This window comes from Lactuca saligna, chromosome 8 (assembly GCF_052625555.1).
Source record: "Lactuca saligna cultivar CGN05327 chromosome 8, ASM5262555v1, whole genome shotgun sequence".
Lineage (NCBI taxonomy): Eukaryota > Viridiplantae > Streptophyta > Magnoliopsida > Asterales > Asteraceae > Lactuca > Lactuca saligna.
In genome coordinates this window covers 268,426,971-268,440,146 of record NC_136424.1, presented here as the reverse complement: position 1 = coordinate 268,440,146, position 13,176 = coordinate 268,426,971, and the positions used below count along the sequence as shown (strand labels likewise).

At 43.7% G+C, this 13,176-nt stretch overlaps 1 protein-coding gene across 1 annotated transcript; it reads right to left on the bottom strand.

Moving 5' to 3' along the window:
* Positions 1 to 1,617: 1,617 nt before the first annotated feature.
* On the bottom strand, positions 1,618 to 3,130 carry LOC145010653 (uncharacterized). Its single transcript, XM_078969169.1, has 3 exons — positions 2,422 to 3,130; positions 1,692 to 2,335; positions 1,618 to 1,647 (listed from the first exon to the last, which is right to left on the bottom strand). The coding sequence occupies exons 1-3, from the start codon at positions 3,128 to 3,130 to the stop codon at positions 1,618 to 1,620; spliced, it is 1,383 nt and encodes a 460-aa protein (XP_078825295.1).
* Between the last annotated feature and the right edge of the window lie 10,046 nt (positions 3,131 to 13,176).

The window sequence follows — 13,176 nt, the reverse complement described above, 5'->3', positions numbered from 1 at the left end:
CGAACAAAGATCTCGGCTAATTTCTCCGCCGATGAGCTCTCCTTTATAGCCAGAAAGTGAGCACTCTTAGTCAAACGATCAACAATCACCCATATCGTATCTGATCCTCGGGCAGTTCTAGGAAGTTTTGTAATGAAGTCCATGGTTAGAGGCTCCCATTTCCATTCAGGAATCTCCAATGGTTGCAACTTCCCATGCGGTTTCTGGTGTTCCGCCTTGACCTTCCGACAGGTCATACATTCTTCCACAAATTGAGCCACATCATTCTTCATTCCATGCCACCAGTAAGCCTCATGAAGGTCCCGATACATTTTAGTAGCACTAGGATGGATAGAAAATTTTGACTTATGAGACTCATCCATTAGGGTTTTCCGATTTCCCCCGGTATATGGAACCCAAACCCTACCGTAGCGAGTCAGCAAACCCCGCCCGTCTCGTTCCATCTTAGGCAACTCTTTTCCAATATTCTCATGCCTGATGTTTTCCTCCAGTATTGCCGTCTTTTGGGCGTCCCGGATTAGATCTAACAAAGACGACACCATCGTGATCCGGAGACACTTAGCTCTAATCGGTTCGGCAGATTGTTTACGACTGAGAGCATCAGCTACCACATTAGCTTTACCGGGGTGGTAGTGAATTTCACAATCATAATCTTTTACCACATCCAACCATCGGATCTGCCTCATATTCAAATCCCGCTGCTCGAACAAATATTTTAGACTCTTATGGTCAGTGTATATGATAAACTTCACTCCATAGAGATAGTGTCTCCAAATCTTAAGAGCGAAAACAACAGCCCCAAGCTCCAAATCATGAGTGGGGTAGTTTCGTTCGTGGGGTTTCAGCTGTCGGGAGGCATAGGCTATCACCCTATCTCGTTGCATTAACACGGCACCAAGACCTTGAAGCGATGCATCACAATAAACCACCATATCATCAACCCCGTCAGGTAAGGCCAAAATCGGAGCTTCACACAATCGCTTCCTTAACTCATCAAACGCCAGTTGCTGCTCCGGGCCCCAAACGAAATTCATTGATTTCTTGGTCAATTGGGTGAGTGGTAAGGCGATTTTAGAGAAATTTTCAATGAACCTCCGGTAATAACCGGCTAAACCCAAGAAACTGCGAATTTCAGAAGGTGTTTTTGGAATCTTCCATTGTTTAACCGCATCAGCCTTGGCTTGATCGACCTTGATACCGTGTTTGTTTACCACATGCCCCAAGAACTGAACTTCTTCCAACCAAAATTCACATTTTGAGAATTTAGCATAAAGCCTTTCTCTTGCCAGAGTTTCCAGAATCTCCCGAAGGTGTTGCTGATGCTCCTCTTTGCTCTTAGAATAGACTAAGATATCATCTATGAACACTATGACCGAACGATCAAGCATCAGGCTACACACCCGGTTCATGAGATCCATGAATGCTGCGGGTGCATTGGTGAGCCCAAAAGGCATCACCACAAATTCAAAGTGCCCATATCGAGTACGGAATGCTGTTTTCTCAATGTCTTCTTCACGAACACGCATCTGATGGTAACCAGAATGTAAATCAATCTTGGAAAACCAAGATGCTCCCTGAAGCTGATCGAAAAGATTGTCAATACGTGGCAACGGGTACCTATTCTTTATCATGCGCTTGTTTAACTCCCTATAATCAATACACATTCGCTGGGATCCATCTTTCTTCTTCACAAAGAGAATAGGAGCACCCCAAGGCGAGCAGCTTAGCCGTATAAACCCTTTATCACTTAGTTCTTGCAGTTGCTCTTGGAGCTCTTTCATTTCAGGTGGTGCCAAGCGGTAAGGAGATTTCGCTACCGGAGTCGCACCTGGCACCAAATCAATGCGAAACTCCACTTGCCGAACGGGTGGCAAGCCAGGGAGTTCCTCCGGAAAGACATCACTGAAGTCGGAAACGATAGGAACATCGTCTAGTGCTATAGCAGAAGAGCAAGAAGCCATAGCCAGGCGGGAAATGTCCCCCTGAATAATAAGTTCTCCACCTCTAGGGTTTCGAACACGAACTTGCTTTTTACGACAGTGGATTTCCGCATCAAACGCATCAAGCCAATCCATGCCTACGATAACACAGAGCTCTCGCATCGCAATAGGGATAAGATCAATAGGGAATTCAACTCCAGAAAACTCGAGAGTGCAACCCCGATAGACATCGGTGACATAAATAGTGCGGTTGTCGGCAACTTCGACAACCATTGGGCGAGCCAATTTTCCGATACTACACCCCAGACGATTAATAAACGTGCGAGATACAAAAGAATGGGTAGCACCGCTATCAAACATAACAACAGCAGGCTTGGAATCTAGCAAATAAGTGCCTGTTTTACCACATACGATCAAGTAAACAATTCTAACTACCATTTATTAAATAATGGCAGGAAAGAAAGAAAAAAAAGAAATTTACCTGCCACTGTCGTGGTAATCACCGGATCATCCGCAGTCATCTGGTGAGCACGACCTCGTGTCACCATAGTGGGTCCCTTAGAAGACGATGCAATTGCAGGATTTGTACCCCCGCTTCCTTTACCAGCCTTCAACTTCGGGCATTCGGGCTTCTTGTGTCCCGTCTCGTTGCAGTGATAGCAGACTGGAGCAGTAGAAGTAATCTGAGGAACTGCACTCGCATGGGGAGCCCTACAATTCTTCCAATGATGCCCTGGCTTTTTACAGTTGTAGCATATCAACGGATTTTTCTCTCCCTGACCTGAAGACAGCCTGTACTCATACCTTGACTTACCACCCTGCTTTTGCTTTTTCTGGGCATCTCCGGATGTCTTGGAGGAGGTGTCATTGGCCTTCCTCTTGGTCTGGGTCTGCAACTCGATTTCCCTCCTCCTTGCTACATCCATGATCGCGGATAAAGTCGGGAACTCCTGCATGCTAACGAATTCCCGAATCTCGGTGTGTAGAATGGTAGTGTATTGGCTGACCAACCAGGCCTCGTTCCCAGCAAATGAGGGACAAAAAGATAGCATCTCCAAGAACTTGGCGTTCAGGTCGCTAACAGACTCGGTAGTTTGCTGTAAGGCCATGAACTCTTGCTGCATCCGCTGCTGCTCCACCTTGGGCACATATTGTGCCTCGAACCTCTCCACAAATTGGGCCCAAGACATGGCCCTCACTTCCTCCTCATTTAATAGAGCGGTGATGGTGTTCCACCATGTCTTTCCCCTTTTTTCGCAGCTGATTCATGGCAATCACAACTTTATACTGGTCCGGACACCCAACAGTCATGAAGGCGCCCTCAACATCTGACACCCAATGCTTAGCAGCAACTGGGTCGGATTCACCATTCCAAAGAGGAAGGCTACACTTGCTGAACTTCTCGAAGTAGTACGAGGCGCTCATCCAGAAGAGCTTTGACCTGGTTGATTATGTCATTGGTCACGCCCGGGATTAGTTCATTGAAAGCGTTATTGAATTCCTCAGCGACAATATTCCTAACTTGCTCCATTTGGAGCTGATTAAGGCGAGCAGGCGGAGCCATCTGTATCCGTAGAAGGAGGAAAATATTTAGAAATAATTCAGCCTAGATATTTCTAGGAAGACGAAACACTCAGCTTGCTGAAAATTTCTCAACCTTGCCCCGACCCGAAACCGGCACCGATGTTTCAAATAGTAGGGGCCCTTCTACTATCTTCCACACAAGTTCCAATTTCGCAATCGCGTCTAGTTTCAAAATGTCCAGCTCGCTCTAGTCATTAATTTTACATCTCTCTCACATGTTAACATTAAATATGTGTGTAATCTAACATTTTAAGACTAGTAGAATCCAATTCATAGTCAACAATTTAACATAAGAAATAAGGCTTACTTGGCTGGCTGACTGGCACACCGCGACATCTTTCACTACTAGTCTTTAGAAAGTTTGAAAAATCTTTTAAAAGAGAATAAACTATTATAGAGCCTCAAATTTGAGTCTAGTACATCCACAAGAATGCCTAGTTCCCTCAAACTGTGGCTCTGATACCAACTTGTGACACCCAATTTTTTTTCAAAAATTTTAAACTTTTAAAACGCATCTTAAATTAAATTAAAACAACTGAAATAGCCATAACATAATGCATCAACTTAATAATCATATAAAATAAAGTGCGGAAGTAATAATAATAATAAGGTCCCAACAAAATAACTAGTAGCGATGTCCCGATGCTCCATGTCAAGCCGTAGCCTCTTTAATCTTAACACCTGAAAAGTTATAAGGGAAAAACGTAAGCACGAAGCTTAGTGAATTCAAACACAGACATTGTACTAACATTCATATTTACTAGCCCTAATCCATTTTCCAATTATAATGATAAAGGCAAAGAACGAATCAATGTCTATATTACGAGGAGGACTTGTAGGTTTGAACCGCACCGGGAAGATCCCGTATCATTTGGCCCTAATCACCGCACCTCACGAAGAGTATTACGTTGGTGATCTTACCTACCCACCGCACCGTAAATCCGTATCCTTTGGTGGTGTCCCCATATCCATAATTAGTTACATACAGTGCACATGTACGAATTAAACCAATACTTATATAGCATGCTTTTATAATAAATTCAAATAATCACACACGAGCTAACTAGCAAACACAATCATCAATACAACGGTGTGAGAGAACTCACCTTGAGTGAGTATTAAGGATGGCTAACAATCAAATAATGCTACCAATCTTTAAGCAAACTTCAAAACCTCACCTAAGAAGGACTAAAGGTTAGAATGGAGAAGTAATGAAGCTATGAGTTGAAAAAAGAGTGATCACAGCAAGGTCTCTAAAACAGACCTGCTGTTCAAAACGGATTTACTCCAAAATATAAAACAGAAACATATCTTTAACTAAATTTTATAGGAAACTATGATTTCTTAGGATTCCACAAATATAAAGAACTCATTCTAACTCCAAAAGATGAATTAAATATGAATTTTACAAAATGGTGTATCACTTCTGTCTCCAACAATACAGTCAAGTGATGTTGGCCAATTCTACCCAACTTGTGAGTAGAATTCGTCCAAACCAAAAATAAGAGAATTAAAGGACATACAAGTGAAAGTCTCAGAGTTGGAATTGAATGCAAATCATCTCTCAAACTCCAGATATAAAATTTTAATTGTGGACAATCACAGCACTAGCAAAAGCTGGTGACTGCCCACTGACCTGGAGTGTGGATCCATTCTAACCAATTTATAATTGGAAATAACACCCCATATTCTCCAGATCTTAAATTCATAATATAAGTAACATATAGAAACTTGGAATCACTCTGGATCCTTTTCCAAGACTTAGAAATGATGAAAACAAAATGACATATCTGAACAGACCCGGATCAGACCTAACAGCAAAGATGCCATTATTTCACATAGATAAAGCCCTTATCAGTGAGGTTGGCCTGCTTAAGAAAGTTAGCCAACTCAATTTGTGAACTTTTGGATCTAGTTTGGGGTCGGTTTGAGTTCTAGAGATTCAGATATGATTTTTACAAAATGACTACAGATCTGATGGAAAACAGAATCGTAGCCACCCGTGATTCCTTTTTGGCTTATCCATCCTTCTCCTTTTGAAACACATTTTAAGATGTGTTCATCATCCCAATTCAGTCCCCATGCTAATGGTGGTACTAAAAAGGGTTAGGGATCATTAGGATTTCATTTAGCCACAAGGATGTAATAATAATCAACATGAAAATAAACATAAGCACATAAAATCATCATTCTCCCTTTTAGGGTTTCCATGATATTTTGCCACATGTAATCCCCTAGATCCATCATCCACCATATATGGGGTGAAGATAGGATCTTGAGATGATGTATAACATACAATTACAAATAAAATAAGAAGGAGAAGAAGTGAAGATGAAATCATAAAACTAGAACAAGGTTATGAATTAAGTTGTAAGAAAGGATAAGGAGGTTCATACCAATACGAATCAAGGCTGGAAATGAACAAGAATTAAGCTCCAAATAGCCCCTTGGCTGCTCTTGATCCCAAAGAGAGAGAGATGGACGATTTTTGAGAGAGAGAGAGGGAGGGTTTAGAGTGTTTTCCTTGTGTGTGTTCCAAATGATTCAACTTACACATTAAGTACTATTAACTAGATGGACTTTGCAAATAGACACCATAGCCCATGGACTTCAATAAAAGGAGTTTACAAGATGATCAAAAGAGTCCAATAACATAAGAAATCAGACATTGGTTAAATAAATTAACCCAAGGTTACAAGGATAATTAAATTAAAATAAACAAACATACTGAGAAAACCCGGGGCGTTACAAACAACCCTCGACCAGCTTTTCCATGTCCTACTCCCTTATGGGCAAACAACTTAAATCGTTGGAGTGATGAACAGGGTCAACCCTTACCACACTTTGGGGACAGAATCTTTTACAACGTCAGCAATGGTAGCTCTGCTGACCGAGCTCTGCCTGTCATTATCCGCAGAATAGCTCGTAATGTCGAGCAAGGTAGAGCAGCCATCGACCGGGACATGGAGATTGATGCCAACTCAGGTGTCAACACAGTCCACATCCGCCGTCTTGAAGAAGACATGGAACGGACCCGGAGAACCAATGAAACCCTACAGCAACATCTGATTGCCTCTCAAGCTGAAGTCATGGAACTCCGAGCTCGTCAAAGTGCTCATGAGCAACACCTTCAAGAGGTGGTCCGTCAAATGAGAGACCTTAGGGTTCTCCCGAGGAATATTCGTCGCCATTAGATGATGCCTAGTACATCATTATCTTTTGGGTTAAGGATTTGCCTTTAACATCTATGCTCTAAGTAGCACTTGTCTGTAAAATATTCCTAACTTTCAGTACTCTAATTAGGAATCTAAGAACTGTCAAACTTTTCTATATGGTATGATGTAAGACCTACTGTTAGGTTGATTTTTCCTTGAACTTATTACATCAGTAATGCCAGTATTATTGAAATCTATCTAAATTGTGGGAAAAATCTATACACTTGTGTTTTCCTACTAATATTTCTTGTTGTGATTTCAAACACTCATTCAACTGTTGGGCTATGGTTAGTTGGTCCATGTATCACTCTCACATTGCTTACAAAATGTTTCTTACCATTTTTCTTACCTTTATAAACTTATACCTGAAAGATGCCTCCTTGCAAATCTCCCAGGAATAATCCTGCACCACCACCTCCTCCGCCTCCGGTCATCGATACTGCAGCCCTAAATGCTGCCGTAGCTGCAGCAGTGGCAACTGCCATGGCTCAGTATCACTCTTCTGATGCCAGCAGAGGTGGAACCCCTGTGGAATCAATCCCGGTTAAAACCCCTGTGCGCTCGAGAGAGTGCTCTTACAAGGATTTCACCAACTGCAAGCCGAAGTCCTTTCATGGGACCGGCGGAGTCATTGCTCTCTCGCAATGGTTCGAGAAGACTGAAGCGGTCTTCGAAATATGTTCATGCCCTGCTGCGAGCAAAGTGAAATATGCCGCATGCACCTTTGAAGGAAAGGCCCTGACGTGGTGGAACGGCCACGTTAAATCTCTAACTCTCGTCGTAGCCAACGACATAGGCTGGGAAACGATGAAAGACCTCATGATTGAGGAATACTGCCCGAGGGGCGAGATCTAGAAACTAGAGCAGGAGCTTTGGAGCCTGACCATGAAGGGCACCAATATTGTTGCTTATACCGCCAGATTCAGCGAACTGGTGGCCCTCTGCCCTAATATGGTTCCCACTGAAGGGAAAAAGATCGAAAGGTACATATGGGGGCTTGTGCCTCCGTATCAGGGGAATGTTCTAGCATCAAACCCCGCTACCTTCGACAGTGCCAAACGATTGGCACAATGACTCATTGACCATGGAGTTAAAACCCCTGCAACCACAACCACCCTAGCCATCCCGGAACTCTCCAAACCCGCTGATACTAAGCGGAAATTCTGGGATGAAAAGAAGAAGCAACAGGCTGCCAAAAAGCAGCAAATTGTGGCAATACATGCCGCAATAACCCCTGCTGCTGCTACTACTACTCCGGTGGGTGGGTATGCTGGAAGTTCGCCCAAGTGCAACAAATGCAACTACCACCACAATGGCCCCAGCCATGAAATGCAGTGCTCTAACTGCCACAGGAGAGGACACACAGTCCGTTTCTGTAAATCTCCGGCGAGCCGATCGCCCAAGTACCCGGCACTGGCGCGAGTCCGACCTGCTATGGATGTGGCGAAACAGGCCACCATAAGAGGGACTGCCCCAAGGCGAAAAATGCTGGCGGAGCAGGGAGGGTACTAGCTATAGGCCACGGGGAAGCAGTTGCTGACCCGATAGTGGTGACTGGTACGTTACTCCTCGATGACTCCTATGCATGCATTCTATTCGATAGTGGAGCGGAGCGAAGCTTCGTAAGCCATAAATTTTCTCGCATGCTTAATCAACCACCGTACGCACTCAAAGAACTATTCACAGTAGAAATGGCTAATGGAAAAACTGAAAGTACGAGTAGCATATATTTAGGTTGTACCCTAACTCTAGATAACCATTCATTCCCAATCGACCTCATGCCAGTCTCAATAAAAAGTTTCGACGTTATCGTTGGCATGGATTGGTTAAGCCTTCACCGCGCCGACATCATGCTACGAGAAAGCAGTCCGTCTAAACCTTCCGTCTAACGAAACTCTTATAGTCTACGGCGACAATCCCGGTGCAAGTCTTCGCATCATATCAAGTATTCAAGCACAGAAGTATCTGTGTAAGGAATACCATGCATTCCTTGCTCACGCCGTCGACACGAGCCTCGAAACGAGAGAACTAAAGGACATCCCTATAGTGAGTGACTTCCCCGACATTTTTCCAGAAGAACTACACGGGTTACCTCCGCAACGACAGTTCGAGTTTAGAATCGACTTAGTCCCAGGAGCTACCCCAGTAGCCAAGTCGCCCTACCGTTTAGCACCGGCTGAGATGCAGGAACTCTCTGGTCAACTTAACGAACTGCTCAGCAAGGGCTTCATAAGACCAAGCTTCTCACCTTGGGGAGCACCGGTCTTGTTCGTTAAGAAGAAAGACGGATCATTCTGTATGTGTATTGACTACAGAGAACTCAACAAACTAACGGTGAAGAATCGTTACCCTCTGCCTCGCATAGACGATCTATTTGACCAACTGCAAGGGGCGAACTATTTTTCTAAGATTGACCTGAGATCCGGATATCACCAGTTACGAGTACTAAAGGAGGATGTGCCGAAGACAGCCTTCCGAACTCGTTACGGACATTACGAGTTCGTGGTGATGCCATTCGGATTGACCAATGCGCCAGCAGTCTTCATGGATCTGATGAATAGAGTATGTCGACCTTATTTGGATCAGTTCGTCATCGTTTTCATTTACGACATCCTGATCTACTCCCGAAGTAAGAAAGAGCATGGCGATCACCTGCAACAAGTTCTAGAGACATTACGACAAGAGAAGCTTTATGCGAAATTCTCGAAATGTGAATTTTGGATCCGCAGAGCCGAATTCTTAGGACACGTGGTAAGCGAAGAGGGAATCCACGTGGACCCATCCAAAATTAAAGCCATTGAGAACTGGTCAGCACCTAAGACGCCGACAGAAATTCGTCAATTTCTAGGTCTTGCTGGCTACTACCGCAGATTCATTCAGAACTTCTCTCGAATAGCGAAAACTCTTACAACCCTAACCCAGAAAGGCGTGGCCTTTGACTGGGAAGAGAAACAAGAGAGAGCGTTCCAAACACTAAAGCGAGCCTTGTGCACCGCGCCAATACTATCTCTCCCCAAAGGGATAGAAGACTTCGTAGTCTATTGCGATGCATCGAACCAAGGGCTCGGGTGTGTTCTGATGCAGCGAGGTAAGGTCATCGCCTACGCCTCCAGACAGTTGAAGACACACGAAGTTAACTACACGACCCACGATCTTGAGCTAGGAGCAGTGGTGTTTGCTCTGAAGATCTGGAGACATTACTTGTATGGAATGAAAAGCACTATCTTTACCGACCACAAGAGTTTACAACACATTTTCGATCAAAAGGAGCTCAACATGAGACAACGACGGTGGGTCGAACTACTCGGTGATTACGAATGTGATATTCGTTATCATCCGGGTAAAGCCAACATAGTAGCGGACGCCCTAAGTCGGAAGGAATATTCTGGTCGAAAAATCAAGTCATTGTCAATAACCATCCATTCACACTTGTCTAATCAAATTCAGACGACCCAACTTGAAGCCATGAAACCTGAAAATGTGACGAGTGAATCCCTCAGAGGAATGGACAAGAATTTAGAAGCCAAGGGTGACGGAGCCTTATATTTCATGGATCGGATCTAGACACCGAAACACGGTGGTTTCCGAGACTTGGTCATGACCGAGGCGCACAACACTCGGTATTCCGTCCACCCAGGTTCAGATAAGATGTATCTGGATCTTAAAAAGCTATACTGGTTGCCTAATATGAAAGCAGAGATTGCTACCTTCGTGAATAAATGCCTTACTTGCGCAAAGGTTAAGGTCGAGTACCAGAAGCCCTCTGGTTTATTGCAACAACCAGAGATCCCAGAATGGAAGTGGGAGCGGATCACTATGGATTTCATAACCAAGTTGTCCAAGACAGCGGGTGGACTTGATACCATATGGGTCATCATCGATAGATTGACCAAGTCTGCACACTTCCTACCAATCAAAGAAACCGACAAGATGGAGAAACTGACTAGCACATACATTAGGGAAATCGTACGGCTACATGGTGTGCCTATATCTATTATCTCCGATAGAGATAGTAGGTTCACCTCAAGATTCTGGCAATCACTACAACATTCCCTAGGAACAAGGCTGGACATGAGCACAGCCTACCATCCGCAGACCAACGGACAGAGTGAGAGGACCATCTAAACTCTGGAAGATATGTTGCGAGCCTGCGTGATTGACTTTGGGAAGGCATGGGATACTCATTTACCCCTTGTCGAGTTTTCCTATAATAACAGTTATCACACGAGCATCAAGGCTGCTCCATTTGAAGCCCTCTACGGCCGAAAGTGCAGATCCCCTCTGTGCTGGGCTGAAGTGGGTGATACCCAATTAGCTAGGGGCCAAGCTTCCGACAGTACTCTTACCGGTCCGGAGATCATTCGGGAAACGACAGAGACAATCGTTCAAATCCGTGAACGATTGAAAGCCTCTAGAGACCGACAGAAGAGCTACGCAGATAAACGAAGGAAACCTTTGGAATTTCAGGTGGGAGACCGAGTCCTTCTCAAAGTCTCACCCTGGAAGGGCTTGATACGCTTCAGAAAGCGTGGGAAGCTTAATCCGAGGTACATAGGGCCTTTCAAAATTCTTGCAAGAGTCAGCCCCGTAGCTTACAAACTCGATCTACCAGGCGCACTTCGTAACGTACATTCTACATTCCACGTATCCAACTTGAAAAAGTGTCTATCCGACGAGACTCTCGTAATCCCACTCGATGAGATCGAGATCAACGAGAGCCTCAATTTTGTGGAAGAACCAGTAGAAATCATGGACCGAGAGGTCAAGCAAACAAAACAAAGTCGCATACCCATCGTGAAGGTTCGCTAGAACGCTAAGCGGGGACCTCAATTCACATGGGAACGCGAAGATCAAATGCAACGCAAGTACCCACATCTGTTTCCCTAATCCACGAGTGTTCTCTTACTTTGAATTTCGGGACGAAATTCCCTCTAACGGGGGGATGATGTGACAACCCGATATTTCAACTCTTTGTAATGGCCTAATAGGTCAAGTATTGTAAACATTTTTGAGTTAATAAAATTAACTTTGATAATCAAATGTCCAAAAAGTTTCTATTTAAATTCTTCTATGTTTAAATAGCATTAAACCATGATCGTACGTAAAAAGAACGCCCAAATCCGACTTCGTATTGTGAAGTTATGATTTTTCCAAGTTCAGCTTAGCAACAGACAGCTAAAAACTCGAAACGGAGATCGAGCGACATTTGGCCAGAATGACCTAAACGAGAATCGAAGGTCTCGACAATGGTATTTCAACGGTAAAAAGTCTGGCAAAAACCGACGTCAGATAAAGAAGTTATGAATTTTTAAAGAGATTCCTTAATCACGTCATTTTAATAAATAAATAATAAAAATAATTTCGGAATTTGCCAACGGAATCTAAACGAAAGTTGTAGATCGTAGTCTCACCTTCACGGGGATATAATGAACGTCGAAAATGGAGTTCGTATGAAGGAGATATGAATTTTTGAAGTTTGATAAATGATTTATATATAATTTTTATTAAAAATTTGGTATTATCCGAAGAGGAGTCAGCCTAGGGCCGAGGTACGCGCCGCGTACCCCCGTATGCCCCGCGTACTCGAGGCCACGGCCTCGGATCGTCTACGTCGCCCTATGCGAAGCTATCCGACCCGCCGTCCCATCTGACCCGCCCCATCCGAAATACGTAAGCGATGACATACGGGTACGCGCTGCGTACGCTCGTACGCCCCACGTTCGGAGGCGCTTCAGCACCCCTATAAAAGGGATGCGAGCCTTTTCGAAAAAGTTGTTCATTTTCTCTCTTTCTCTCATGATCTTGCCTCGATTTCCGTGCCCGTTCAAACCCGAAGCTCTGGTCTTTTTGCTCAAGTCCCGAGGGTCGATTTTACTCCCGAGATTCCCGAGAATCCCGAGAAAAATCCGTTTCCCGAGACGAAACTCTGCCCGGTTTTCGATCTCGCTATCTTCAAACTTCCAAGTGAGTTCATACCCCTTTACTCAACCTTTGAAATGCTTTTAAATGTTTTAAATACTTTAGGGGGGGGGGATACAAGTTAAACACTTATAGTTATTGCTTCGATCACATGTGATTGCATTAATCACATGTGATTAATAACTAGGAAACCAATGATTTTATCACTGTTCAAACTGTTTTACTTCAAAATGTTTTACAAACTCTTTTACTTATCAAATGGTTAAACTTTGTTTTACTACTTATAAATTTGCATGTCCATATATGTATAAATGTATAAATAATGTTTAAAGGGCTTAGGAAAGCCACCTGTCCTATTTCCTTTTCCTCGATTTGGATGTGGTCTGGTGGAATTTTGGGTGACCATCCGAGGGTCGTTTCAATATTAGTTATATATCATATATACATGTATTGACATAAAAGTACTTCCATATTCATACTTATCAGCACATCATTAGTAAGTTACCATCGGGGTAACA